The 27200-nt window shown below is 36.9% G+C and overlaps 1 protein-coding gene across 4 annotated transcripts in view; it reads left to right on the top strand.

Moving 5' to 3' along the window:
- nAChRalpha1 (nicotinic acetylcholine receptor alpha1) overlaps positions 1-27200 on the top strand; it is a 372458-nt gene that overhangs the window by 196634 nt on the left and 148624 nt on the right. For all 4 annotated transcript variants that reach the window (XM_074103992.1, XM_074103993.1, XM_074103994.1 and 1 more), the window contains one exon: positions 25575-25778. In XM_074103992.1, coding sequence (XP_073960093.1) covers positions 25593-25778 — 186 coding nt within the window. In that variant the 5' untranslated portion in view covers positions 25575-25592. The remainder of the gene's footprint in view (positions 1-25574; positions 25779-27200) is intronic.

Raw genomic sequence — 27200 nt, forward strand, 5'->3', positions numbered from 1 at the left:
TCAGATTCACGGTGTACAGACCTTCGTGCGTGTGTGTATTTTGTTACTTCTCCACGGTAAACCGCTAGACAGATTTAGACAAAACGGTTTGTGTGATTTGTGTGTGTTCTTAAAGTGTAGAGGCGGAGGATCTGCATGATCACATTTGGTCCATAGACATAGCTATCGCACGGGCGCAGATGAGAAAATTCATGATTCAATAAATTGAGAAACAATTTTTATAGTAACTAGTGTTTTCACAGTAACTAAAGTAGCTGGCAGCATTGCTATAGTCTGAAAACCGTATAGTGTCTGTCTCACGGCATCTCTCCTACTTGTAGTTGCTTCCATCCAGGAATTCCAACCCTATGCTATGTAAATTGAATAATCCCGAGAAGTTGGATACGCTATCGACGGAGATACCGGCTGACTGAGACGCTCGCCGGAAAATTGACATTTCCTCCGCAGACGATCGCAGGGCATAGATGACGAGCGGTTTTGGTGATAGATCTGTAAAATTTAGATTATCTTAAAAATAATATATTAACCTATTGTTAATTGTACTTGCGTTGTCATCTTAAACTTCATTTCCGTACCAAATTTCAAGTCCGTCATGCGGAGACAATCCTGGCTGGACCACCAGAATTTCACTACCAGATTATTTACAGGTAAGTAACTGTGTTGATTGTATTTATTGTTATTGGGTATGCTAAATTTTAATTCAATCCGACCACTTAAAGTTTGTCAAAATGAACTTGCATAATTTGACAAAACAACAACAAACATAGCAAATTAAAGAAAAGCTTATAACAAGAAATAAATTTTGTTTGGTTCTTTCCGAAATGATGCAACTCATTTAAAATCGCGAGTTCTTCAGTGTATTCGTCGAGGGCTGTGTACTATGATAACATCTCGGAATAGAGACTGTCGCTTAACTATCGCAACCTGTATGACGGGCGTCGCTTCTCACCACGCAAACTGAGTTTCGTGGTACCAGTCATTTAGTTCTTGTCAAATGCGCAGCTCGTCAAGCTTGCGTTCCAGTGGACCAAGTATGTCTGTTGGGTATTTCCGTGTTGTTTTCTGTTTTATGCAGTTTGTATTTTTTTTATTCATAAACATAGCATACTTTGACTTTGTTATAATCCCTCATACTTCCCCAATAGTATATATTCAAGTGCAGTCTAAATTGTTTATTATATAAGACTCAATACATCACATATTGAAAAAGAATAACATTAGGCATAGGATGAATGAACAATATAATTTCTATGATCAAAAAAAAGTTGCTCTCCTGTGACAAATCAAAGCGCAAAGAAAAGTCATGGGTAAGCAAAGTAATTGTTTTTAGTTCATTGATAAATGGACTTTCGCAAAGTAACGCCTGATCCAATTAATCTAAACTAAAAATAAAATAATAAAATTAATTAAACGATGTTTGTTTTTACCTATGTGTCACTGCTGTTATAAATAATAAATAATTTATTCTCTTTCTTTCTAATCTAATTTCTTGTGCCTTGGCCCAGTTTCCTCAGGTCTTGGATCGTGGGTGATTGTAAACATGATCAATGTTTAATTCAATTGGTGACAGCTTGCCTGCACTTCCTCTTTGCCACTGTTTGCTGCCCTATTGTTAGGTATCCAGCCATGTTTCCCAGTTCTTGTGTTGTTTGTTTACGGGAATAAAATGGACGAATAATTCGGTGTTTGATCAAAGGCGGTATTACTTACAATGAGTTTGGTAGACTGTATCGAATTGTATACTTCGAACGATTGCTTTTATAATTAACCCTCCGACGCAAAAAGAGGGGTGTTATAAGTTTTAGTTTGATAATCGGTTGAACCATTATAGATTTTTTTAACGCTTAAGTGGGTTAAGTTAGGTTAGGTTATATTTGATAGGATTCGGTGTAAAAATAGTTTGGAATCCTCAAAAAGACAATAATAGTTTTTATCCCGAAAAATTGTACAGTTCCCGAGGCGCGCGATAAAAGAAATCTTGGGCAACAGCTATTTGGTATCAAATATAGATTGAGATCCTGAGAATGACAAAGAATAGGTTTTATCCCAGTAAATCGTAAAGTTCTCGTGATAAACAAATTCTTTGCAGATATTGCAAATGTAATTGCTATTGCGAATGTGACGATACAATAAAAATGAAATTTGGTGTAGAGATAGTTTAAGATCCTGCTGAAGAGATAAAACAGTTTCTATCCTGAAAATTAGTCAAGTCCCGCACAACAGCGATAAACAAAACCTTCAATGATGCAGTCGCGGGTAACATCTATTAAAATATTCACTTCTAACGTCTTAACCTCCAAACATTCATCATCAGACTTAGCAAATACCATACACACTCCACAGTTAACATTGTAAAGGCAGAAGTTAATTACTTCTGGTGCAGCTAGATTGCTGATAGCTAGTGCTTAATTAGCTGAATCTAGACGCTGTTTGATTAGTTAGTAGGAGTTGAGAGACACTGCGTTATTAGTAGTTGGAGTGATTGTGTGTTTTGCTTCGGATTGGTGTCTGATTTTTCATCTATAAATATAAAAGGACTAGACCTGACTCACTGACTCAACAACGCCCAGCCTTTTCTGAATTGGAAAATTTGCACCATTTGCCTAAATAAAAAAATAAAAATAATTAATTTCAGACTCAAAGAATCCATATCGTGTTAGTAAAGAGAAACTTCAAAACTAGATGTTAGTAACTAGATTTAGAAGTATAAGAAACAAGAGAATGGGAAGAAAACGGCAAATGCCGAAACAACGCGTCAAAAATCAATCAAAACACGGAAAAAAAGGAGTTATTTTTTGCTACCCTAAATATAACGCGAGCGAAGCCCCGGGCATTGACTAGTAGGTAATAAGAGTGAGTTAGTGATGATTTGCAAAACAATTTATTTAGTAGATTGCATGTCCCTTGGAGTGCTGGCGCTACCTATAAAATTAATAATCAGGTGCTGCGGCCATTTTGCAAAAGAAGCTGACAACGGGTATGCATAACTTTTCTTGTTGAAAGAAGTTGCCTGAAAGAGATATATAGTTTGAAGGCGAATAGGCTGCCTATTGCTTACCTTGTAATTTTCTCTCTACGTCAGTCGAGGAAATTAAATCACGTGGTATCAGACTGGAACCTTTTCATAATCATTTTCGCTATGATTTCTTTGGCAGATGTAGTATGGAATGTCAATGTGACATCAGTAGTACAAAGGTTCCTGATAAGCAATTCCGTTTCCATAACTATACCTTATTTTCCGCATTGCTTCCTTTTGTTATGTCAATAGAGAATCATTTTATTATATCGTTAGGAAACATTTAAAAAAAAAGATGTAGATTGGTTCTTAAGTACCCCAACAAACTGTCCTAGTAATATCATCACATAGTGTTTACCTACTACACACACACACACAACACACACAAACATCAATGAATAGTGAATGAGAGTTGTACACTTTCTGCCAACAAACTGCTATGCAGTTTGGCAGAGGCTTATAGTTATAAGTATTCTTGTACTTCTTTTGTTTTATTTAAGTAAATAAATAATTAAAAAAATGTCACGCCTGTATTCCCAAATGGGGTAGGCAGAGCACACGAAACGTTACCGTTTCGGAGCCACTTTTAGCAATTTTAGGTTTTAAGTTTGACAAAAACGGTACAATAGTGACAGGTTGCTAGCCTGTCGCCTACGGTATACCTTAACCTATATCCTTTGTCGCCTCTTACGACATCCACGGAAGAAATGGAGAGTTGTAATTCTAACCCAACACCACACATTTACCTACTAAATCTGAACAATTTCCATAGCTTAGCTCCCTTAACACTATTAGTCTCGCAACACTGCTTATTGATTAACTTATTCCAACTCGCATGTTGAAGTTTCCCCGAATTATGCGCGTTTTCGCAAAGAATTTACATATTTAAAGCAAATTTTGAGAAGCCGGATCAGAGATTGTTCGCTTACACTTATCAAGGTATTGAGATGGTAATTATTAATTAGGGATTCTGTGTTACATTAGCGGTAACAGGAATCTGGAATTAAACTCATTATTGTAATTATGAGCTTCGTTTGATGCGTGTTCGGATAGATTTAGCATTATTAGGTACTTCGTTAGTATCTCACACTTGCTTTTAAACTAAAGTCTAGAAAAGATGTTTTCCTTTATAGATAGTTTCCTTTTTAATTTTGTCATCCTTCTTCCTTACTCTGTCTGTCTGTCAGTTACCTTTTCACACTCAAACCGCAAAACCGATTTAGAAAAATGTAACTTGGTATAGAAATAGTTTAGGACTTTGGGTAGGACAAAAGATACAATAAAATACAAATAATTTTTATTTAGCACCACAAATCAAAACAGTAAAATAAGTTGACAGTTTTAAAGACAAAATGCAGAATAGACACTAGGCGGTCTTATCGTTTAAAAGTAATCTCTCGCAGACAACCATTTAGACAAAAGCTAGGATCCAAGAAATGATATAGAATTCTATTTTTTCCATTTTTATTTATTACTAAAAGTTGCTATAAGTTGCTCCGAAGCGGTAACGTTTCGTGTGCTCTGCCCACCCCATTTGGGAATACAGGCGTGATGTTTGTGTGTGTGTGTTATTTATTACTGAAAACTAGCTAAAACATTATTTTACTAAAATTCATCATAATCGAGCGCCACTTTCTTCACGACTGCCATATTTTTGTCAAAAACGGTTGAAGTTGACAACAATTTTGCATGTTAAATTTTAGTCCCTTTTTAGGGTTCCGGAGCCAAAATGGCAAAAACGGAACATTTATAGTTTCGCCATGTCTGTCTGTCCGTCCGTCAGGTCACGCTCTTTTTCGTAATTGTTTCCTGCTTTCTATCTCACTCTACCAACGTGCATCGTAATATACATTAGATGATGTGGTAAAACAATTCCTTAGCTGACTACATTTAACACTTTGCTCACCCTCAAACAATAAAATATTCATCGTGAGACGTGAATTCGTATCTTCATATTAACAGAACGCATCGCTGGCGGTTGCAAACTTTTTCAATTACAAGGATCAATATCATATAAACTTCTGTGAATGGAATTCTCAAGAATATTCCTGAATGAGTGGCTTTGTGAAGTTATGCCTGATAACTTCATATAATTGCATTGCAGAAGTTTGATGAACGTGTGTTTTTGATATTACGTCTAATGTTTAATTTCACTTGCGAGTTTTAGCTTTTGACGCTGTTGCGCTTTGCTAACTTGTGAATTAATGTAAATTTATGTTTTGCATAGTCAATTTAGTAAATGTTTTAGCGTTACTGAAACATTTTTGGTCAATTTAATTTTAAGTGTTGTTGCCATGGTAACGTCTCCCGAGTTACTTAAATAAAAGTATGATTGTCGTACAAATCCACTAAAAGTCAGAAGCAGTAACATATTTGCTATATTTAATATATTGTGCTTGCACTGTTGTGTTTCGGCGTGGAGAGTAAGACAGCCGGTGAAATTACTTGCACTTGAGTTATATCCCATCTTAGGCCTCTAGGTTGGCAACGCATCTGCAATCCCCCTGGTGTTGCAGGTGTCTATGGGCGGTGGTAATCTCTTACCATCAGGAGACCCACTTGCTCGTTTGCCATCCAGTTGAATAAAAAAAAAGGGTTTTTTATATTCCTTTTATAGTCTTAAAAAATTGATAGACCCTAACTTACTATTAGCTTCACTTTTAACTATGGTATTTGTCTCTGTGTAAACTTTAAGAAACTTGAAGCGCGTACTTAGGAGGGACCTTTTCATAGTCGATTTCGCTGTGATATCTTTAGCAGATATATGTAATGTTGACGACCAGATGGCTAGTGGTTAGAGAACCTGACTACGAAGCTTGAGGTCCCGGGTTCGATTCCCGTGTCGGGGCAGATATTTGTATGAAAAATACGAATGTTTGTTCTCGGGTCTTGGGTGTTAATATGTATTTAAGTATGTATCTATCTATATAATATATTTATCCGTTGCTTAGTATCCATAACACAAGCTTTGCTTAGCTTACTTTGGGACTAGGTCAATTGGTGCAATTGTCCGGTGGAAAAAAAAAAAAAAAAAAAAGTCAATAGTCACAAGGTTCCATCCTGGTAAAATCACCTGCATTAAATATATGTCACAGCGAAGCGTGTACAAATGTCTGAGACGTCCTTCCAGTCCTTGAAATAGAATCGTATCCACATCGTATCAGATATTAAATTTATGTATGCTTTGTATGTCAGATATTGGTGCTGGTGAGTGTACATGTATTCCAAATGTAAGTTTGTATGTTTCTGTATGATGGATCTCCCTATTAATTGACAAGATTTCATATTTCTAAGACTATAATTTGATTCGTTCTCTGTATTCTGTTTGGAAAGAGAAAAACGCTGATATTTTTAAAATTTCGCTAAAACTATTAATTAATTTATTAAATTTTTTTTAAGATGTGCTTATTCTAAAAGGGCATAACTCCAAAACTACGACACAATAGATCCATTACTTTTGTCTAGTCTCTTAAAAAAAAGATCACGTAAATCAGACGTAGACGTTGCATAGCGACAATATCAAAATTATGACAGCTCCTTCTTCTGGTGATAAAGGCAAGGGAAACATATCTATTCTGTGGTAGTGTTGGCAAATCCAGACATATTTTTTCAATTTTTTGCAAGTATTTATTTAAATATGAAGAAATCAATTATAATAAATATTTTCCCATGTTCAGGAGGCAAAACTCTTTCGATTCCTGTAGTAATTAACAGATGTTAAAAAAATGAAATCTTGTCAATTACTGTTATCGAGAGCAGGCCTATGATGGATAGACGGACGGACGTACAGAATAACAACATTAAAAGGGTTCCGTATGTCACCCTCATGGTACGAAACCCTTAAAATAAAAATCTTTGAACATGGAACTAGAAATGAACTCGATTTAAGAGATTGTTTTTTGGTGTCTTTTTGTATTTTTTATTATGACGTCTCTCGATGAGAGCGAAACATAAATGTCGCTAGTGCTGCTGCTTAAGTAGCGTAGTGGAACAAAAGCAATCTGAGATATTTGTGCATAGGAGAAATTCGTGTCTAGACTCCTGTCCGGCGGTGGTGTAGGGGTTATAGCACGCAGCACGGATCGCTGAGGACCTGGGTTCGATTCCCAGCGCTGGTCTCTTTTTCTGGTTTTTCTGTGCATCCATGTCTCAGTTTGTATTTTCAATTACGATTTAAGAGGTCGAATTTTCCGGTATATTATTTCATTAAATATGAAAATCGTCATTTTCCTTTCGCCAGATTTAGCACATTTATATATTATTTTGAATTGCCAATAAATCAGCGTAAATTTAACAAACTCATTGCTTCAAAATTCAATTATTCGCTAAATAGACTTAATAGCGCAATAACATCTAACTTAATAAGGTATCGTGTAAATAATTTGAAGTAACTAATAAATAATATCGTGTTCTGACAAATTCCTAATGAATTATCCAATATTAAATTTAAGGGTTTAATTTATGGCGTGGTACTCGAGAGGGGGAATTTATCTGGTACTTGGAAGACGAGGCATCATGCCCAGTAATCTATTATTAACTAGTCCTTACCTGCGGTTTTGCTCACGTTTACTATTAGATATGACAGTGAATTAAAGTCCCGAGATTTTAAATAATTTATTGAATCAGGCGTTACTTTGCAGGTAAATTTAGTTTCATCTCCCTTGCTACGGCTTGGATCTAATTTCAGCAATGGTAGTTAATAAAACATGCCTTGACAGTAAATAAATAAAAATCGAGGTAGTTTTGAAGGACGGTTTAAAAAAAATATTAATAATTTGTGGGTAGTTTTGTTTTGTTTCATAAAACATATGTGGGTACATGGGGAGTTACAGTGACAAATTAAAACGGTGGTTGTGGTTCGTTAGTCTAACAACTGGTAGCATGGTGTACGGTTGTGTCACTCTGAAGATGAGCTCTGGTTGAGTTCGAAACGCGTCAGTGTAGTGTGGTGGTGGTGATGGATGGGTTTGTGTGATTTGTGTGTGTGTGGGACGTGGAGGAACTGCATGAACACGCATATTTTGCATAAGCTTAGCTATCGTAAGGTCGCGGGTGAGCAAGGAAATTCTTTTAGTCCCGAGATTTCACTAAATTGCCACGAAAAATTCAATGATTACCTATACGTTTACATATATCTAATTGTTTGTCAATTGTGTTTGTTTACTTATTTTGTACAATAAAGAGTTTACATACATACATACATACGTTTTAACAACAACATGAAATATTTTAGCAGTGGAGATTTCAGGTATAGTTGAGATAAAAGCTGTAATATTGAAAAAAACTAATTGTGTTGTGTACCTTTTATCATTGGATAGATCAAAAACATTGTAATCTTGCAAAGACCATTTTTCCATTTAAGGCTTCGTTTGCAAAACACAATTAATAGTAGATTGTACAACAAGAGCATAAAGCTATATATTTTACTCGAGATGTTTATATAGCCATTCGAGCCGGTACGGCGAGGGTGGATAGACGCGTTGAGGGGAAAATGGGTTTGATGCTCTAGTTTTACACTGTGTTCTTCACTTCGATTGAGAGAAACTTAAATAGTGGAAACAATTGTTCACTTACTAGGTACCTTTTATGTTTCATGCATTGCTTTATCATTATAAATTATTAGTTTTATTGAAAACCATTCGCCCTCTCCATTTCTTCCATGGATATCGTAAGAGGCGACAAAGGATATAGACAGTGGACGTCCTACATTTGCTATGATGATGATATGCCCACTAGTGGTCCATTAAGTAATAAATGCTGCGGATAAATGTTTTTATACATCCCAATACCGAAAACATAACGTTATGTAACCGAAGCCCACAACTACGTATTACAACTTTTCCTACCCGTTGATTAATTAGTGAAAGTTTAATTAAGTACCCATAATTTACGGGGTCGATGTCTTGTATGTATATTGTATGAAGAACATAATGGTGAGGTCTTTGTTAGAATGTATGGCGATGAAGTTAAGGGAATTAATAATTAGTTCTGCTGTCGAGAGCTTTGACTATCTAAATTCATCTCGGCCTGTACACGTCCCACTGCAGAGCACAGGCCTCCACTTAGAACGAGAGGACTTGGGCTATAGTTACCTTATTGGGCTATATAGCCCTCTTGTTCTGAGAGGAGGCCTGTGCCCAGCAATGGGGCGTATATAGGCTGGGATGGGGATGGATGCATGTATCGAGAACCCAATATAGATTTTCATTTCACTCTGTCACACGCCTGTCAATGTCAAATTGAAAGTGGCAGGTTGCCGGTCCAAATAGAGCTCAGTAGTGCAAGCGTCACATAACTAGGAAAGAACTTTAATCCTCACGTGAATAATGTACGATTCGGACAGCAGTCGCTTTTAAAGCTCTTTGTGTGAATCGAAAAAAAGGATCATTTTAACGTTAAAGAATGCTGCAGGAGATATAATAAAACTCGCGCCTGTTTCCTACCGATTGCAATTATTATTAGACCCCTATTCACAAAACCGTATTTAAACACTTAAAACTTTGGAGTTAAAATATCAGAGGATAAAATTTTACTTTTATTCCAATAAACTCACTGATTGGAAGATTTTTCTGCCCCACAGGCTACGGTGCGATATTTCCATAACTCAATCCGGAGTTTGCCCGCGGCAGAGTTTTGTACGAGAACTTGACTCCAAAAGGAGTCATGGGGATGTAGACTAAAGTAACTTTCTCGGAATCTATAAAGAAGAATTCCAATAGATGTTATCCAATTTCGTTGAAATATTCGGCTGCTGGGCCCGTTATTGGAACCGAGTACTTTGTAGTTTTATCTTCGCTGTTAGCCGTCATTTATCATTAAATATTTTAATATATTTGACAAGTTTCTTTTACAGGATGGAAGCTAAATTGCCTTCACGCAATTGCCTTTAATAAACAATTGACACATACCAGTGGTTTGACTAGCGAAAAAATTTTTTTTTTACAAAAATTGAATTAAAAAAACTTTTTCAAAATAAAGTTTTTACTATTTTTTCCAGTATCTATGAACTGAAATCAATAATATGCCAATAGGTATGGTATATCCGCGTGGGCCCTCGCGTACTTTATAAAGGACCAATTAACACTAAGAATGAAGGCCGAACATATTTCATAAAATAAAAAAAGGTTTAATTGAAAAAAGAATCTTAAGAATGTTGAAATAATATCCAAAACAACAAAGCTGGTGAACCACGTCTAGGTCGTAAGTAAAAAAGTCTGTTAAAAAGGTCAGGTCCCAGGAGGGTACAAGTCCACAGAGGGTACAGGAGGGTACTCTTTATTCTACATAAAACACCTGAAACTAACAGTTAACAAAATAATTAGAATAAATTAGATAGATAGATATAGGCAATAGCCAGAATACCGCACACGTACAAGATGACTATGTAAAATACGTCAGTATTCATGTAGGTACAATTCCATTTTTCCCTTAACTTTTTCTGACAAGTTTGCAATGTTGCAAGTTACAGAATCTTCTTGCCACCAGACTGAAGGCATAATGTTTATCAAATCGACGCCAGTTCCTGAACCAAAACAAAGCCTTCTGTCATTGGCTAGGGTTAATTATCACCGTACATTTAATTAAATCCGGAAGTGGACCAAGTACTCGACAAATTACCCTTCACGTCACGAACAGAAATTAAATGGCCCAGAGTTTTTAAGGGTTCAATTTAGTTCAAATCATTAAAGTTTATTTGAAAAATTAACACAAAATTGCAAATCTGGTGTCGAGGTATTCTTCTGGGCTTAATCTAGTGGAGATCTGTGAAAGAAAAATCATGCAAGTACATTGCTGGCTGAGTGAACGAGTTGAATGTGGTCAATCAAACGCTGCAATGTAATCCAACTTGCAGGTCTAGAATGGGCTTTTGAACAATGTTTACAGGGTAACATGAAAGAACTTCCCATAAAGGATCACTTAGTTTTCCGTATGTCTGGATGGACCAGTATTTCCACAGGAACGGGTAAAGGTACCGAATTCAAATTCAAATCAAATACTAAAATGTAAAAAAAAGTTTGTGTATGAGCCTTCTTTCTGTATAAGAAAAGTATTGAAGTACAAAAAGTAACATCATTTTGTAGACATACTCTGAATGCAAACTTATTGGGTGCCCTTTTTTCGTTTAATTATCATAATTATACCAAAAAGACTGTATTTTAAAGGTACAGTACCCGAGAAACCAAGCTTCACTCGAGCTCGAAAACACGCGTTTTCCAAAAGATATGCAACATCAAGCTTCCGATTTAAATTTTCGATTATAGATCATTTATTTTCAAAACCAGGCGAATCGCTTTTACTAAAAATTTGAAAGCTAAAAAAGAAAAACTACGTTACGTTAATGGAAAGCTTAGCGTACCAAAGCAAAGCAAAATTCTTGCAGCGATTTATAACTTCAATCTTGACATTTCAACTTGCACTTTGATAGACGAGGAAATACTCGATTCAACTGTACCTTCATCGCCTGTCAGGAGAGAAAGCAATAAATAGCTTATTTCAACAAACATAAGGCTGCCTGTCCCACTGAAGCGGAGTGAGGTAGCGGAGCGAGGTAGCGGAGCGAGGTAGCGGAGCCGTAAGCGAAGAAAAATCCACCAATAGTATTTTATAAAATCTCCGCTCTCTTCAGTGGACGGGAGTTGGTAACTAGCATAAAAATTATGATTGGGTTTTTTGAGTCTTTTTGTATTTTTTATTTCAACTCCAAATTTGTTACTTTTACGGGTATCCCGTAAAACCATACCAAAAACAAGACCCAAAAAAACAATCATAATTGAATTGCTTAGTAGCGACATCTCTTGTCTGGGTGAGCGGTTAGTTCCGAAAGAATGTGACGTCTCTCGATGAGAGCGAAACATAGATGTCGCTAGTGCTGCTGCTTAAGTAGCGTAGTAGAAATAAGCAACCTGAGACATGTACATGTATGCATAGGAAAAATTCATGTCTAGATTCCTGTCCAGCGGTAGTATAGGGGTTATAGCACGCAGCACGGATTGCTGAGGACCTGGGTTCGATTCCCAGCGCTGTTCTCTTTTTCTGGTTTTTCTGTGCATCCAATCCATGTCTCAGTTTGTATTTTCGATAGCATAAAAATCGCGAGCGGAAAACAGGGAAGCTCCGCAAATGAAAAAACAGTCCGTGACTCCGCAACGCATTACTTTCTCAATCGTCTACTATATTTAGCTCAGCGCTTTTGCAACTCCGCTGTAGGTACATTACTTTCTCACTTCGCTCCATTATCTAGCTCTGCGCATTTGCAGCTCCGCTCGTTTTCCGATTATTACCCAACTGCCCAAAGGAGGGTTATGTTTTTCGAGCGTATGTGTGTGTGTGTATGTATGTATGTGCGTATGTATGTCCATTTCTTCGGTCCTCGCTGCAGCCTAAATTCGACCAGCCGGATTTTAACATTATGAGTCGAAGTGACCTAGGCTATATAATGTCAAAGTCAACGTCAAAGTCAAAATACCTTTATTCAATTTAGGCTATAACAAATAACAAGCACTAATTAATCCGTGTCATTGGTAATACTATTTGTTAACAATATGGCGTCTGCGAAAAATAATATATGTGTACAAAAATATATATAGGTTATAATACTTTTATAGGTACTATAATTTTCACGGAAATACCAAAAAGGTATAAAATAAAACATAGAAGTTAAATCGTGACGCTCCAAAATTCTTAGTAATGGGTCCCGACTGTTGAACTTTAAATTAGCTACTCAACAGAGTTCTAGACCAGTAGACTTATTTTCTTCCTTTTAGTTTTTAAGGCAGTCGAGTTTTTTAGATTTTTTTATTTTCACGTTCTACTCCGTTATCTAACTTTGCGTTTATGGACAGACGCAGCCCGCCACTCCGCTCCATATTACCCCTCGCTCCGCTCCGCTGCCTTGTTCCGCTCCGGACGACAGCCTTAAGTCTTAAATTTAACTGGAGCAAGTTCCTCGGTAGGGCAGACGGCATCAAGATAGCCAAACACTTGCATAGACTACTGTGCTATTTCAGCACGGATTTATCTTTCCCCTTGTCGCCCCCCTTCTGCCATTGTCGTCTAGGCACAGCGTATTAGGCAAGATTGTTCACTGGGATCATATAAACAGTTATAATTTCGGTATGGTTAAACTTTGTGTGTGTGATATCTAAAGCGGTTCAACAAGTAATCCTTATTATTATTATAAATGCGAAAGTGTGTGTGTTTGTATGTTTGTCCATCTTTCACGTTGAAACGGAGCGACGGATCGACGTGATTTTTGGCATAGAGATATTTTATGGGCCGGAAAGTGACATAGGCTACTTTTTATCCCGGAAAAATGCACAGTTTCCCAGGGAATAGCGCGAGATAACCGAATTCCACGCGGGCGAAGCCGTGGACAAAAGCTAGGAAATATCAAATTTATTACTGTATCTTTGTTGATAAGAGCATAGGCTTATTGGTTCACGGGTCTACCCGTATCATGATGCATGCAACTGCACCAAAAAATCGGGAAGTTATCAAAGGCAATTTCGGTCGACATCCTTTAAAAAATATTTGTTATGTATTTTAAACGTGAATCGTTTTAAAATGTTAGAGTAATACATACTAAGAAGCATCTATTGTAGAAAAGGGCAGAAAACCTTAATTGAATTTCAACAAATGCAACGGTAATTCTGTCAGTGCTTTATCTGTTCTAAGCTGTACATTGTGACGTTAAATTTAGGGTTATTTCAACGCTGCACAGCTACGGATGCGTCGGTTCTGAGTTATTATTCCGTATTCCTCCATTATTCAAAACGGTCCGAAACTCGAGTGCTTTTATAATAAACTATTTTCATTAAAGCAAATTATGCGGTCTTTGTGAAATACGATAATTATTTAAGTGCACGAAATTTGGTTTACACTTCAATTATATTTCATATTACAAACAGAAAATACTGTTCTTAAATACGCATTAAGCTGGAGCAAAAATCTAAGAAGCTAAAAAAAACGGCACTTGAAGCTATAATAAATGCGAAAGATTGTGTGTGTGTATTTGTGTGTATGTGTATTACTCCGTCACGGTAAAAGAGCTGGACGAATTTAGATGACTTTTATATTGTAGAGAGCTGAAAGACAGGAATAACACTGAAATAACCAAAAAATAGTGCGACCACTAATATAATAAAAGCAAAAGTTTGTAAGTCTGCTTGTTTGCTTGTTACCTCTTCCCGTCTAAGCCGCTGAACGATTTAGATTAAATTCGGTACACAGGTAATTTGAGTTCCGGGAAAGGGCAAAGAATAGTTTGTATAGTGGGATAGCGATAAATGAATTCTACGTGGACAGACTCGCGGGCAACAGCTAGTAGATTATACCCATACTTGTTACCATGTTTTAAAAGCTTGTAATAAAAAAATCCCCATTTGTTGTTGGAATGTGCTCGGAACTCAGACTTAAGGAGAAGGGTACTTGGGGGTTTGGGCCCCATGCACAATGGCCAGGTCAATTGTTGGCTCTCAGAGCCAACATCTGGCAAAGCCATTTGCATTTACCAATTTTTTAATATGTCCCTTGCGTAGGAAACATGAGCGAGCACCCATGAGGCTGACATGATCACCTGGAGTGTACAAAGCCTCAAAAAAAAAAAGAAAAAAAAAAAATCAGCCTGTATTAAAATTTCACTGTTTAATACAAACTTATTAACAAGTATGTACATTGTGGTATCTGTTTCTACGCTGTAACTCTAGCACTGCGTTATTTCACTGCGCTGTACTGCAGTCTCGCCTTGTCCGTATTTTGCGATAGTTATCAGTTCAATGACCTCGGCTCGAACGTGCGACTAGCTTACTTTGTGAACGTTTCCATGTAGAGGATCAAAAGTTAGTAGTCTGGTTGAAGAAGCGTGCCAATATCTGAAAACATCCGGTAAATATATGGGACCTTACTTCTAATCTTAAGAGCGTTTATACCAGCTGAGCTGGCAATGTTGCATTTTTGTTAGTTTTTCTCAATTATTCCATAAAAATTTAATGAAAATTAAAAATATGGTCCGTTAGGACTGTTCTTAATATATATTAACGTGTCTACTGCAATGATTATTCGTGATAGACTTTCATATTCATTAAAAACGAACAAATATTTATTAACGGTTTTTAAAGAAAATTAAAAAATATTGGATTGTTTTTAATGTAACGTCAATGAAATCCACGATTTAATTTACGGGAATTCACACGGGATTTTTTAAAAATCCCGAAATTTCAATTCAGCCGCTGGATCTAAAGCCGAGTTTTGACTTATAAGAATCGAGCAAGTTGCCGTACATTGCGGCGCTCGATTGACCACTACAAACTCGTTGGCTTTACGGCCTCGCAATGTAATGCAACTTGCACTATTTTTCTTGCAAGTCTAAACTTGGCATAATGATTTACGCGTGCGAAGCCGCGGTTATCCTAATTAAAAATAAACTAATTTGAACTAATGTCATTCAATTATTGTTATTATTATTTTAAAATTTATGAATGACGGTAGAAGCATTCTACACTTCCACTGAACGTAATATAGTTTAGATATAGTTAGTATTTAGTATTGTAACTAAGGGACCCCATACATTCCTGTATTTTTATTATTATAGTTTTGTGTATTTATTATTCCTTAATTGTATTTTAAGTCAAATAAAAAAAAATCGCGGCGCATTCTTCTTGGCAATGATGGTCTTTCCGAAAGCGCTGGTAGTTTAAAAACCGGCCAAGAGCGTGTCGGACACGCCCAAAATAGGGTTCCGTAGCAATTACGAAAAAATTAAGTAATATTTTTTATTTTTATACGGAATCTTCCAAGTTTAGGTATATTTTATACCTTAGGCTGCTATTTACTCATAAACAACTAATAATTCTCAAGAAAACTTGGCCGCTATAGTTTTCCTTGAAAGTTGATATACTGACTACCATCCTGAATTTTTTCAAATTTTTCCACCTTTTTAAAGTTGAATATTTCGCAAACACATCACTGAATCGAAAAACCGTCTTAGCAAACCCCTAATGGTTTTAAAAGACCTATCCAACGATACCTCATACTATAGGGTTAGATGAGAAAAAAAAATCACCCCCACTTTACGTCAATGGGAGGTACCCTAAAAAAAAATTTTTTTTAACTTTTAATTGTACCATTTTTTCGGCATAGTGTACTTATATATCCGTGCAAAATTACAGCTTTCTAGCATTTATAGTCCCTGAGCAAAGCCGCGGACGGACAGACAGAGACAGACAGACAGACATGGCGATACTATAAAAATGACGTGTAAAAGTGCCCATTGCGGCCAATTTACTGAATAAATCATTTGAATTTGAATTTGAATTCCAGTTTGACGAGAACGATCTACATTTTAATTATTTGCTCCTGTTAAAGGTCCCACCCGGTATTAAAGAATCTCGTAAAAGACATATCCAATAATCACTGGCCATTAATAATATGCCCGGATTGGGTCAAGCGACGGTCTGTCGGTCAAACCCTTTGACCTTATCGACCTCGGGAGCGATAGCCTTGTCCTTTTCTTGCTTATTAATGAGATGAAGGAGAGTAAGATTTATTCGAAGGACTTTATTACTGAGTGACGTTTGTACACGGTATGTACATGTACGGTACATGCAGTTGCTTGGTGATCGAAAAATTAAATAAACTATCGACCTATTAAGCTTCTAACTACTAAAAACGACGACCGAGATATTATTACATTTGAATTATATGGTACAGTAGTCACCGTAACGCTATCACCGTGATCCCGTGATCGATATCGAGTCTGGGTAAAGTAAATTCAAACTTTATTTACGTACTAGCGTTTGCCCGCGGCTTCGCACGCGTAAATCATTAGATACAGCAGTTGAATTGAAATTCCGGGATTTTATTAAATTCCAAACAAATTAAATAGTATTTTCAATGTACGGCATCCAATAGCCTGAATGATATCGCCTGTCACGTAACAAAATGACCGATTTCGCAATACATTGCTTCTCTGATTAAACTTTAAACTATAGTAAAATAAAAATCATAATACAAGTTATTTTCAAAAGTTGTAGAACTAAATTAGCTCAAGATGAAGAGTGGAAGCTGTGGTTTAATTTTTTGCTCCTGTTACAGGGCCCACCGTGTATATCTTTTTATGTATTCAACTACTTGTAAGTACTATTATCTATTCTGTGATTCAACTCCCTAAAAATTCATCGAGCTTCAAATGCACAATCTGAAAAGAACTTCACCTTTGTATGTATTGCCGCGTTTCCCTTTCCATATACAATAGCTATACATACATACAAAGCACCCGAAAGGAAGATAGAGTCGCCGGAAATCAAATGACGTGATCCACGTCCAAACCGGAAGGCAGGATGATGTCATTCCCCGCCGTGAGATGGCGCTAGAATATCAATAGATTAGATGTAAATGTATTTAAATGTATGTATTTTCTGTCTTAGATGCGACAGTTGGGTTTAGAGGGAGCTACAGGAAATTGTCGGATTATAAGCTCATGTTTAGCTGGGGATACTATGTTTAAGTCAAATAGGTAATGTACAAAGTTAAATTCAAAATATCTTTATTCACTTTAGGCTATGAAAGCACTTGCTGTCAAAACATGTACCACCATGGATTAACAAAAGTAAAAATACGATCACGAGCATTAATTTGGGACCCACTTCGTGAAAAAATCCTTTGAATTGACATACAAAATGACAGATATTCGATCTTAAGTGGGTCCCAAATTAACGATCGTGACTGCACGTGTCCGTATTTTTTGACAGTACCTATAACTGACAGAGTAAGCAGAATAATATATTTTTTACCCAGAAAATTTACCAATTTTCAATAAATTGTTCACAAAACATCATAAATATACCAAATACTTAGTTTCATTCCACAATGTTACAAAACAAATTTATTTCGAGTGCGTACTCGGAACAAAAGTGATAAAACGGAACATAAAACATTCCCAAATAATAATCTCGTCTGGAATACCTGAAGGAATAAAAACTCACCGAAAATGAAACTACAATGCCGCCGATTTATAAAACAATCAACGTAGTAGTAACCATAAAGAGCGATGGTAAAAATTGTCCCAGAACTTCTAAGGGCTAAAGTTCCACCGCCGATAAAAGTTGATAAAACCAATCTCTATAACGTGTGAGAAAAATAACAACCTTATCATGTTGGCGCAAAGTTTGGATACTTGGTCAAATGTTTGAAGAAACTAGCCAAGTTTCCGTTGAGTAATTTATCCTGCAGATAGAAGTAGATAATGTAATCGTGTGGAATTGAGCTAAGATGTGACCTTTCTGGCATATTTTTGTTAGTGTTCTGCGTACTATGAGTCTTAATTTAGACTGAGATTATATATGAAGGCTTTGTACAAGCGATGGTTTAATAAGATAGGAGGTTAATCATACTCGCACCAGCGAAGTTAAGTTGACTGAGTATTAGAAAATTTACGGAATGTTGCGCAATAATGCAATTGTTACTAGAAAGAATAAAAAGAAAGAATAAATTTATTTGGCAAAATTTGGTACATCAAAAAAAAATCACAATTAAAAATAAAACAACCTTATTACATACTCTTTATTATTATTATTATTAGCCTTTTCTGTCCCACTGCTGAGCAAAGGTCTCCCCCCAATACTTCCACTGCTCTCTGTCCCCAGCATACAAGGGCCAGTCCTTCAAGAAGTAGTCCAGTTCATCCCGCCATCGCCGTCATATACATACTCTTACATACTAAAAAAGAAAGAAAAAGAAAAAGACAATGTGCCGAAAGAAGCAAAAAGGGCCATACTCAGCATATTGCCACGGCAAGCCGCATTGCTGGTTTTCAGTATGACCCTTTAACTTACTACTAAACTTAAAAGACTTACGTAGTATACATGTGATATTCTTGATCTTGTACAGTATTATTCAGACAGAAGTTTAAAGAACGGTGCTAACAGTTTGAATTAACAGAACGCATAAAATACAGTTTTAGCACTCACAAAAAAAAAAACAAAATCATATTGTGGCTATAGGTAATAAAGTTTTGGGGAGGCCTATGTCCAGCAGTGGACGTCTTTCGGCTAACATGATGAGGTAATAAAGTTGATAGGGAGTAGTACATAAAGAAGCGTCATATCATGCCTACTAGAGGCACTTTGCTAAGCCGCGAATCGGCAATACTCCTAATTGTTTCTTGTTAGACTACGGAACCCTAAAAACACCTATGTCTAAGTGGTCACTCAAACACCTTTATTTCCCATTTTATCTCGCGCCCAAAGAGCTTTGCATTACTCGTACGTCGTATCCGTGTTCACTGAAGACTCACAATAATTTTTTGGAGCGTGAAAATTTCAAAAACCGTGGATAGCTAACCGAAACATATTGAAAAGATTCAGGTATTTATTTACTTTATTGAGACTGGGATTCTAAGAAGGATAAGAAGGACATGGTAACGTTTGAGATATTTTCTAAGTGTAAATAAGCTGGATCAAGGATACGGTTCTGTTTAAAATTTGCGCCTGAGGTTTTGCTTTGATTCGGTTGAAAATAAGAAAGAGGATTTTAACCTATCTCGTGTAAATTTTTAAAACTTCCTTCTTAGTAGTCGCTATCCGATATTTCGGAGCGGCCAAAGTAATCAAATATATCAACACATGAACTCTAGTACCTAAATAATAGAGTGCAGTTCCGATATTTTTGATCACTTTGGCTACTCCGAAATCAGATGGCGACTATAAATCTTTGCCGTGGACGTCCACCAACGAGTGCTTAATATAATCAAAATTAAAGCAATAATTATGTATAGATACATATTCGTAAATGAGATGTAACTATACCAAGGATGTAACGGATGTGGTTTTATCGGAACCGAAAACGGAACCAGATGTTTTCAATTTAGTTTATCGGAAACAGAAACGGAATCGGAACCGGAACCAGAACCGGACGGAGCCTAAGTGATAAGTGGACGAGATGTTAGTGTAGCACGTGGCAAGCGGGGCGATGAGCGAATGGCTGGTATTTATAAACCTGTTTGTTTTTGCTGTACGCCGTTCAAGTTCGGCCGCCGCGCTATGCATTGCCATCCGATATAACTTCCGTTTCAAAAATAATGGAACCGGAACCGAAACGGATGGAGCTCCGTAACATCCCTGATTATAACTAACTCAGTTTACCATTTTTTTGTTTAATATTACCTGCAATGCAACTTAGTCAATTTGAAATATATTGTATGTCAGAAACTGGCGAATAGTGTTGGTTCATTTGTACAATCCCTTATTATAAAACCACTATCCAAAAACTAAATGTTACGTTGTGGATGGGTATAGCAGGTGCAGGGACGGAAAATGAGAGCTTGCGTGTGTCTTCGATGATGTATATTCAAAAAGTAACTTAAATAAATTGATACAAAATTATCCTAGTTTGATTACAGCGCCACCTCGGGGGCTATCGGAGAACTAAATAGCATTTACATGAAACTAATTGACAGCTTACTCCTATCCTATGACAAATGATCTATAAGCCATCCGTAGTAGTTTATATAGAAAATAATAGATGGCGCTGTCAGTCATTGACACTAAAAAACAAAAAACGAAGCTTTAAAAATCAAAAGTCTCTCCGACGGAACTCAATCAGTGCTAAAATTTCTCTACGTACAGCGAAGCCGATGAAGGCTTTTTGGGCAAATTCAATTTGCTTGCAATAAATTACAATGCCCGGCCACGGGACAAAGGCTTTGTCTTGATGGAAATATTAAAAGTAATAAATAAGACTGCAGACGATAGAGCGCAGAACTAAAACCAATTACTTTGTTACTCCGTTACAAATTCACAGATATAATGTTTACTCTCATGACCCGGCCACTGTAATAAATAAATAAATAAAATAAAATAAATATCACGGGACAATTCACACCAATTGACCTAGTCCCTAAGTAAGCTTAGCAAAGCTTGTGTTATGGGTACTAAGCAACGGATAAATATAATTATGCAGATAGATACATACTTAATTACATATTAAACACCCAAGACCCGAGAACAAACAAACGTATTTTTCATACAAATATCTGCGCTGACACGGGAATCGAACCCGGGACCTCGAGCTTCGTAGTCAGGTTCTCTAACCACTAGGCTATCTGGTCGTCCAAATAGGTAGATAGATTTATTTATTTCTTAGTGAAAATTACATTACATTCCATAAAATATATCAAAAAAAATATTTTTATTCGACTGGATGGCAAACGAGTAAGTGGGTCTCCTGATGGTAAGAGATCACCACCGCCCATCAACATCTGCAACACTATTGGTATTGCTGACGCGTTCCCAACCTAGAGGCCTAAGATGGGATACCTCACGTGCCAGTAATTTCACCGGCTGTCTTACTCTCCACGCCGAAACACAACAGTGCAAGCAATATAAGGAAAATATAGGAAATATATGGAATTCACAAAAAGATCGTCAGAAATACAATTACAATAAAAACAATGATCAAAACTCCATTACTCTTTGTTAGCGTGAGAAGTCCCGATTTGTGGTAGTATAAGCCATAGATCTCATCATCATCAGCCGGAAGACGTCCACTGTTGAACCCCCACTGTTGCCTCCCCTTTAGAATAGCACTTCACCACTTTCAACTTCCACCGCTTGCCCGTAACTCTCGCGATGTCGTCAGTCCCCCTAACGGGAGGCTATCAACGCTGCGTCTTCTGGTTCGTGACGGCAACCGCACCAATTTGTTCGTCTAATGTGGTAGGTATAATTGTCTCTATCTCTTTCTCTGCCGCCACAAATCGCCTTTGCACATCTCTTTCTCTTTCTTGTTAACTGTAATTTACATATTTTTTATGTACAATAAAGAGTTATAATACAATACAGTACAACAAAGTCCTTGTTAATGTGTCTGACAGCGCCATCTACACAATGATACGCAAATTACGTGGCTTATTGGTAATTTAAATAAATTTCATCGATTTTTTGCAGCAAATCAATAAACTAAGTAGTGCTTGAGGGAGCTAACAGAGGGAGCATAGGTAAACCAACTTTTCGGGAACAATTTTTATTGTAATTACTTTCCAAATATACACCGAAGAAATCAGACCTCTCTTATTATCAATTCCCTGGCATCACTCCATCCATCCAAGAGCCGACAGTCCTCTTGTGGGTATTGAAAACTTTAAGGGGGCGTAGACCGTAAAATTCCCAGAAGAACTAAGATAACTGTAAGGAAATTAAAAGGGGACTTTTGAAAAACGTAAACTCAAATGAGCTAGGCAAAATAACTCTACATGTGAATATATGTACTCTACACAATGATCCACTTATTTTTCGGTCACCCAAAACAATAAAATATTCCCTCAGTCCTCGAAAGAATGACTTACAAGATAACGGTTGTAATAATACTTATATACGAGTATATTTTAATAATCAACTATTAAAAATTACTTGATTGATTCAAACGTAACTTTGCGGGGTCTATGTCACACCTATAACCTTTTTTTAGCGAAGAAGCAAATTTATTATTTAATGTAACTCGTTCATTTTATACTCCGGTTCGGGTTCAGTTTTATACCAGTGGTAGACTTTTTTTTGGCATTAATAAGTGCTTGCTATACCTAGCCTAAATTGAATAGATGTTTTGACTTCGACTTCGACTCGCAAAGCTCGTCTAAGTGCAATAAACTCGTTCAAACTGCCTCTACCACAATTTCCTTCATGGGATGGATTTTACCAATTTGTGCTTTTAGTGTTGATGTAGGTATTATTCTGAATATCCATTTGCATATCTCGAAATTTTAATTTTAATACGGATCATGGGTTCTTGGTGTTTCAATTACCTACGTGAGAGCCAACAAAATGGTCCAAGTCATGGCAAAATGGCGGCGACGTAATTAATTAAAAATCGGGAAATATTCCATAAGAATAGTTGCTTCAAAATTTTGCAAAACCATTTCATCTGAACATAATTGATAGTAAGCGTAGGTGGACCGAAGACGTCACGAAAGTTGTCGGCAACCAGTGGATGCAGTTGGCAAATCGTCGTTAATAGTCTAAAGCGTTTAACAGTCGACTAAAATGATGATGATATTAATCGGGCAAATAATATAACTAATTTATCTTTTACATTGAACAACATATTTTAGTGAGTGATATTTTACGAATCTCTATGACTATGAATTTCTATTGCCGTAGTCGCTTAGAAACTAACCTTCAGGTATTGACAATATTATTTATCCTTGTATATATGTATATATGTAGCATACTCTAATTATGCTGCAAGTCGCGTAAATCGTCGTGTATCGATTTTTCGTATTATTGTGCAAGAAGAGCCCAAGTAAACTCGTTTAACTTTAAACACGTAACTCACGTCGTAATTTAAACATCGCCGTATCCTTTAAATTGTGCCGCCACATAAACCCGCGGTGCGTCTATTCGTATTTAATCTTGAGCTAAGCCGATTTTCATTTGAGTAATCCTAAAATTTCACCGACTGCCTGAGCCAACAGAGGTCGTTATTAACAATAATTAACGTTCAACCTTCAAGATGCTTATTTTGGGAGTTAATTTGGTGTTTATTAATTTGCTTTTAGGAAAAACATATTTTTTTACGAAATCTTGCTCACCGGGAGCGATGTCGGTTCAATTTAAGCTGTAACTATGAAAAATTCTGCAACCGGTTCAGAAAAACCTCTATTGGAAAGAATCCGGCAAGAAACTCAACGAGGACTTTTTCTACAATGTTACCTACTTAATGATTTAAATCATAAGTATTTAACACAATTTTTTTCTTAACATAGTAGCTAATTATAATAAGGAATCGCCAATGCCGATCGGACATATTTCCAAACATTGATTTTGTAATACGGGCGTGTAGTTCGAGGACTCGCGACCACGGCCACTGTAATGTGGCCGAAACGTCGAGGTAAATATTACTCATGTGTGTTAGCGTAATAAGTCCCGTTTGTGGTATTTTGACTTTCGACTCATTAATTTTATGAATTAAATTCGGGTTTTGTTCCTTGATTTTACTGATATTTCGGCACAGTTGCATGCGCCATGATCACGAGACGACTGGAGAATTCTGTCAAATCAAGGTACGTGGAATTTATTAATTCATAAAATTTGTAATGACCGCGATAGTCTAAAAATATTGTATCGACTCATTAAAGCCCTTAGTCTTCGACTTCGGGCTTCTACCTCTAATATACTCTCGTTCGTAATTCCTTATAAACCGCCCTTAAGACACAATGTACTATTACCGCACTCCACAAATCAATTTAATACAGACAAAATGCAAGGTAGGAAATAGACGGTCTTATCGCCTACTAAAATTGTATCTACCACCTGCCTACTTAAAAAGGGGTTAGCTAATTTCTTATTCTTGCACAGGAGCAAAGCGTAGGCATATGCCTTTGTAGAGACAAAGCAGGTCTTGAATATGAAGCGTTTCCTTTAAATCTTTTCTAATTATAAAAGTCGTAGGTCAGCCATTAACAAGCTGTTTCTTCAGTAATTATCCCGCCAACGTAGACAAAGCCTTTTCTGAAACCATCCCACAAAGCAGCCATAATATGTTTTTCTATAAAGTCTTGTCGGATTCAAAAACAATAGTGGGAAAACATGATGGCTGCATCAAAAACAGCGGGCTTCCATTAGCATGAAAGGGTTACCTTCCCCGAGGAGTGCCCTGCTTGGGAAAAAAAATGAATCTTAGTATCAAGTTAAGCTTTTACGCGTTTATTGAGAAACTAGCTCACGCCTGCGGCTCTTCCTCGTAAGAAATGTTGAAACTCGTGGATTTTTTACAAAAATACGATACTTTATCTAGGTTATATAAGCAGTCTTGAAAAGCAAGATGTACGTTTCCTGACTTAACCAACTTAAAAAAGTTAAATCCCTATCGTCGTTTTGAAGTTCTGTGAGATGATGGATGCACGACACGACACGTCCACTCCTCGTGTTATTATTAATAATAAATAATAATAATAATAATAAAATTTATTCAAATTCATTTCGGTACAAAATAACGAAATACAATATTTCACTTAAAATCTATGTAACACGTGTGCCTGAACTAGGATAATTCATGTGTCTCAGGCTAAACGAGCTAACATTTTTTATTTTTATTTTTATTAATTTAATTGTTTTTTTTTTGTCTTACTCAGTGCTTTGGTAAATAAATGAAACTGAAAAAATGTGTTAAAAATAACTGAACTTATTTTTAAACAGTTCATTCGTTTGAGAACTACGATGCCACAGACAGACAGGCCGACAGACAGACGACATAGACATTGATTTCACATTTATAGCAACTTATTTTTGTGTTGAGGACTAAATACCCTCGACATCGTTATTTTGAAGTTAAATATCTCAAAAACAGCTGAACTGAGTTTTAATAAATAAACTGATGAAACAGTTCAGCTGTTTTTGTTATATTATTATTTAACTATGTTCTTAAAAAACTTGCTTTCACAAAGTCGAAAGCTACGATGCTACATACAGACAGACACACAAACAGATATTGTCGTCGTACTTCTAACACCCTTCTTTTATCGTCGAGGTATAAAACAACTTCTAACAACGTCACTCTCTTGTTCCAGGGGTGGTGTTAGCCTAAGATGGTGTTGGCGCTGGTGGTCGGACTCCTGTGCGTTTGGAGCCGCATGAGCGTCGCCAATCCTGAGGCAAAGCGGCTGTACGACGATCTGCTGTCCAACTACAACCGGCTGATCCGCCCGGTCGGGAACAACTCGGACCGGCTCACCGTCAAGATGGGGCTACGGCTTAGTCAGCTCATCGATGTTGTGAGTAACTTCTTTTACATAAACTAAGGCCTTTTTTATTTCAAGTGACCATTTAAATACCTAAATTAATTAAAACCTCTTAACACTTGCGCCAGAAAAGCGACAGCCAGGGCCAAATGGCGTAGAATCGTTCGACGTGCTACGTGACCACTACTGCTCTGTCAAGAGTATCAAACAAAGAAGTAGATTCTAAGGTGATAAACTATGACAGATCGCCTTTTGTTATAGGCATCGGAGTTGTGGGGGGAAAGCTTATGCTGTTTGGTCGGAAAGAAGGACGGTCGAAAAGTTGACACCTTTAAAATGAAAAGGCAAAGTCCTTAAGATGCTAGCAGCGTTTCCTATTTGAATAGCTGAGCTAGTTCTTTGTACATTACTTACTTTATACATTTTTTATGCGACGTCTTTACGTTACTCCCGGATAGTGTTCGAATTGCTTAACGGTATAGTGCCTATTCAATTATTAGAATTATGCCTTTATAGTTTTTGTGGTACTAGTCGTGGCAATGAACTTTAAGGCAAAGTTAGGCAGCGGAAGGTATAGGACCCCACGTACCAAGGGTCTAAAAATTATTAACTAATTATAAATTATTTTACGGAATAAAAAGTCCATTGGGACAAGTATTAACGATACGGTGTAAGAGCACAATGATGGGGTCTGTCAAGTGCTCGGCATTGCGTGTTTCTGCACGATGCGGCAACGTGCCGTACAACTTCGGCGCCGCGCCGTTTCACGTTACGACGCTCCTTTCTCCACCTTTTTTAAGAAAATGTAGTTAGATTTATTTTGTGGTTAGGTCATCATCAAAGGCGTGTGCTCTGGAAGCTAAACTCGATTTAAGACGTGAGTTATCCGGGTTTATTTCACTATGGCAGCGGTTCTTAACCTTTTAGTAAGGAGGGCCCATTTGATAAATTTCTCTCTTGCCATTGACCACCAACTGTTTGAAGGTAATTTACGGTAAAAGTAAATTGTATTTAAATGAACGGTTGCTACTGCTACTTGACTGGCGCGTCGTTTTGCCAATTCGTTGGATGGCTTCGCGGACCACTTCGAGTTCTTCCAGGGACCACCAGTGGTCCGCGGACCACCGGTTAAGAACCACTGCACTATGGGAATCATCTCGTTTGAAAATTTCAGCGAATTCCCATCCGACTCCTAGACCGAAGGTTTACATGAGCGTAGCCGCTGGTAAAGAATAGCTTTATAACGTAACCAACAAAAAGCTGGACAACCCCCGACTTTATCACTTTAAAGTTCAATATCTTCAAAACAGCTGAACCGATTTTGATTTAACATGACTAAGAACCATCGCTAGAAAACCTGCTTTGAAATAAAAAAACCGCATTCAAATCGTTTTACCGGTTTAAAAGCTATGGTGCCACAGACAGACAGACACACATAGCAGTCAAACTTATAAC

This window comes from Choristoneura fumiferana, chromosome 21, assembly GCF_025370935.1.
Source record: "Choristoneura fumiferana chromosome 21, NRCan_CFum_1, whole genome shotgun sequence".
NCBI lineage: Eukaryota > Metazoa > Arthropoda > Insecta > Lepidoptera > Tortricidae > Choristoneura > Choristoneura fumiferana.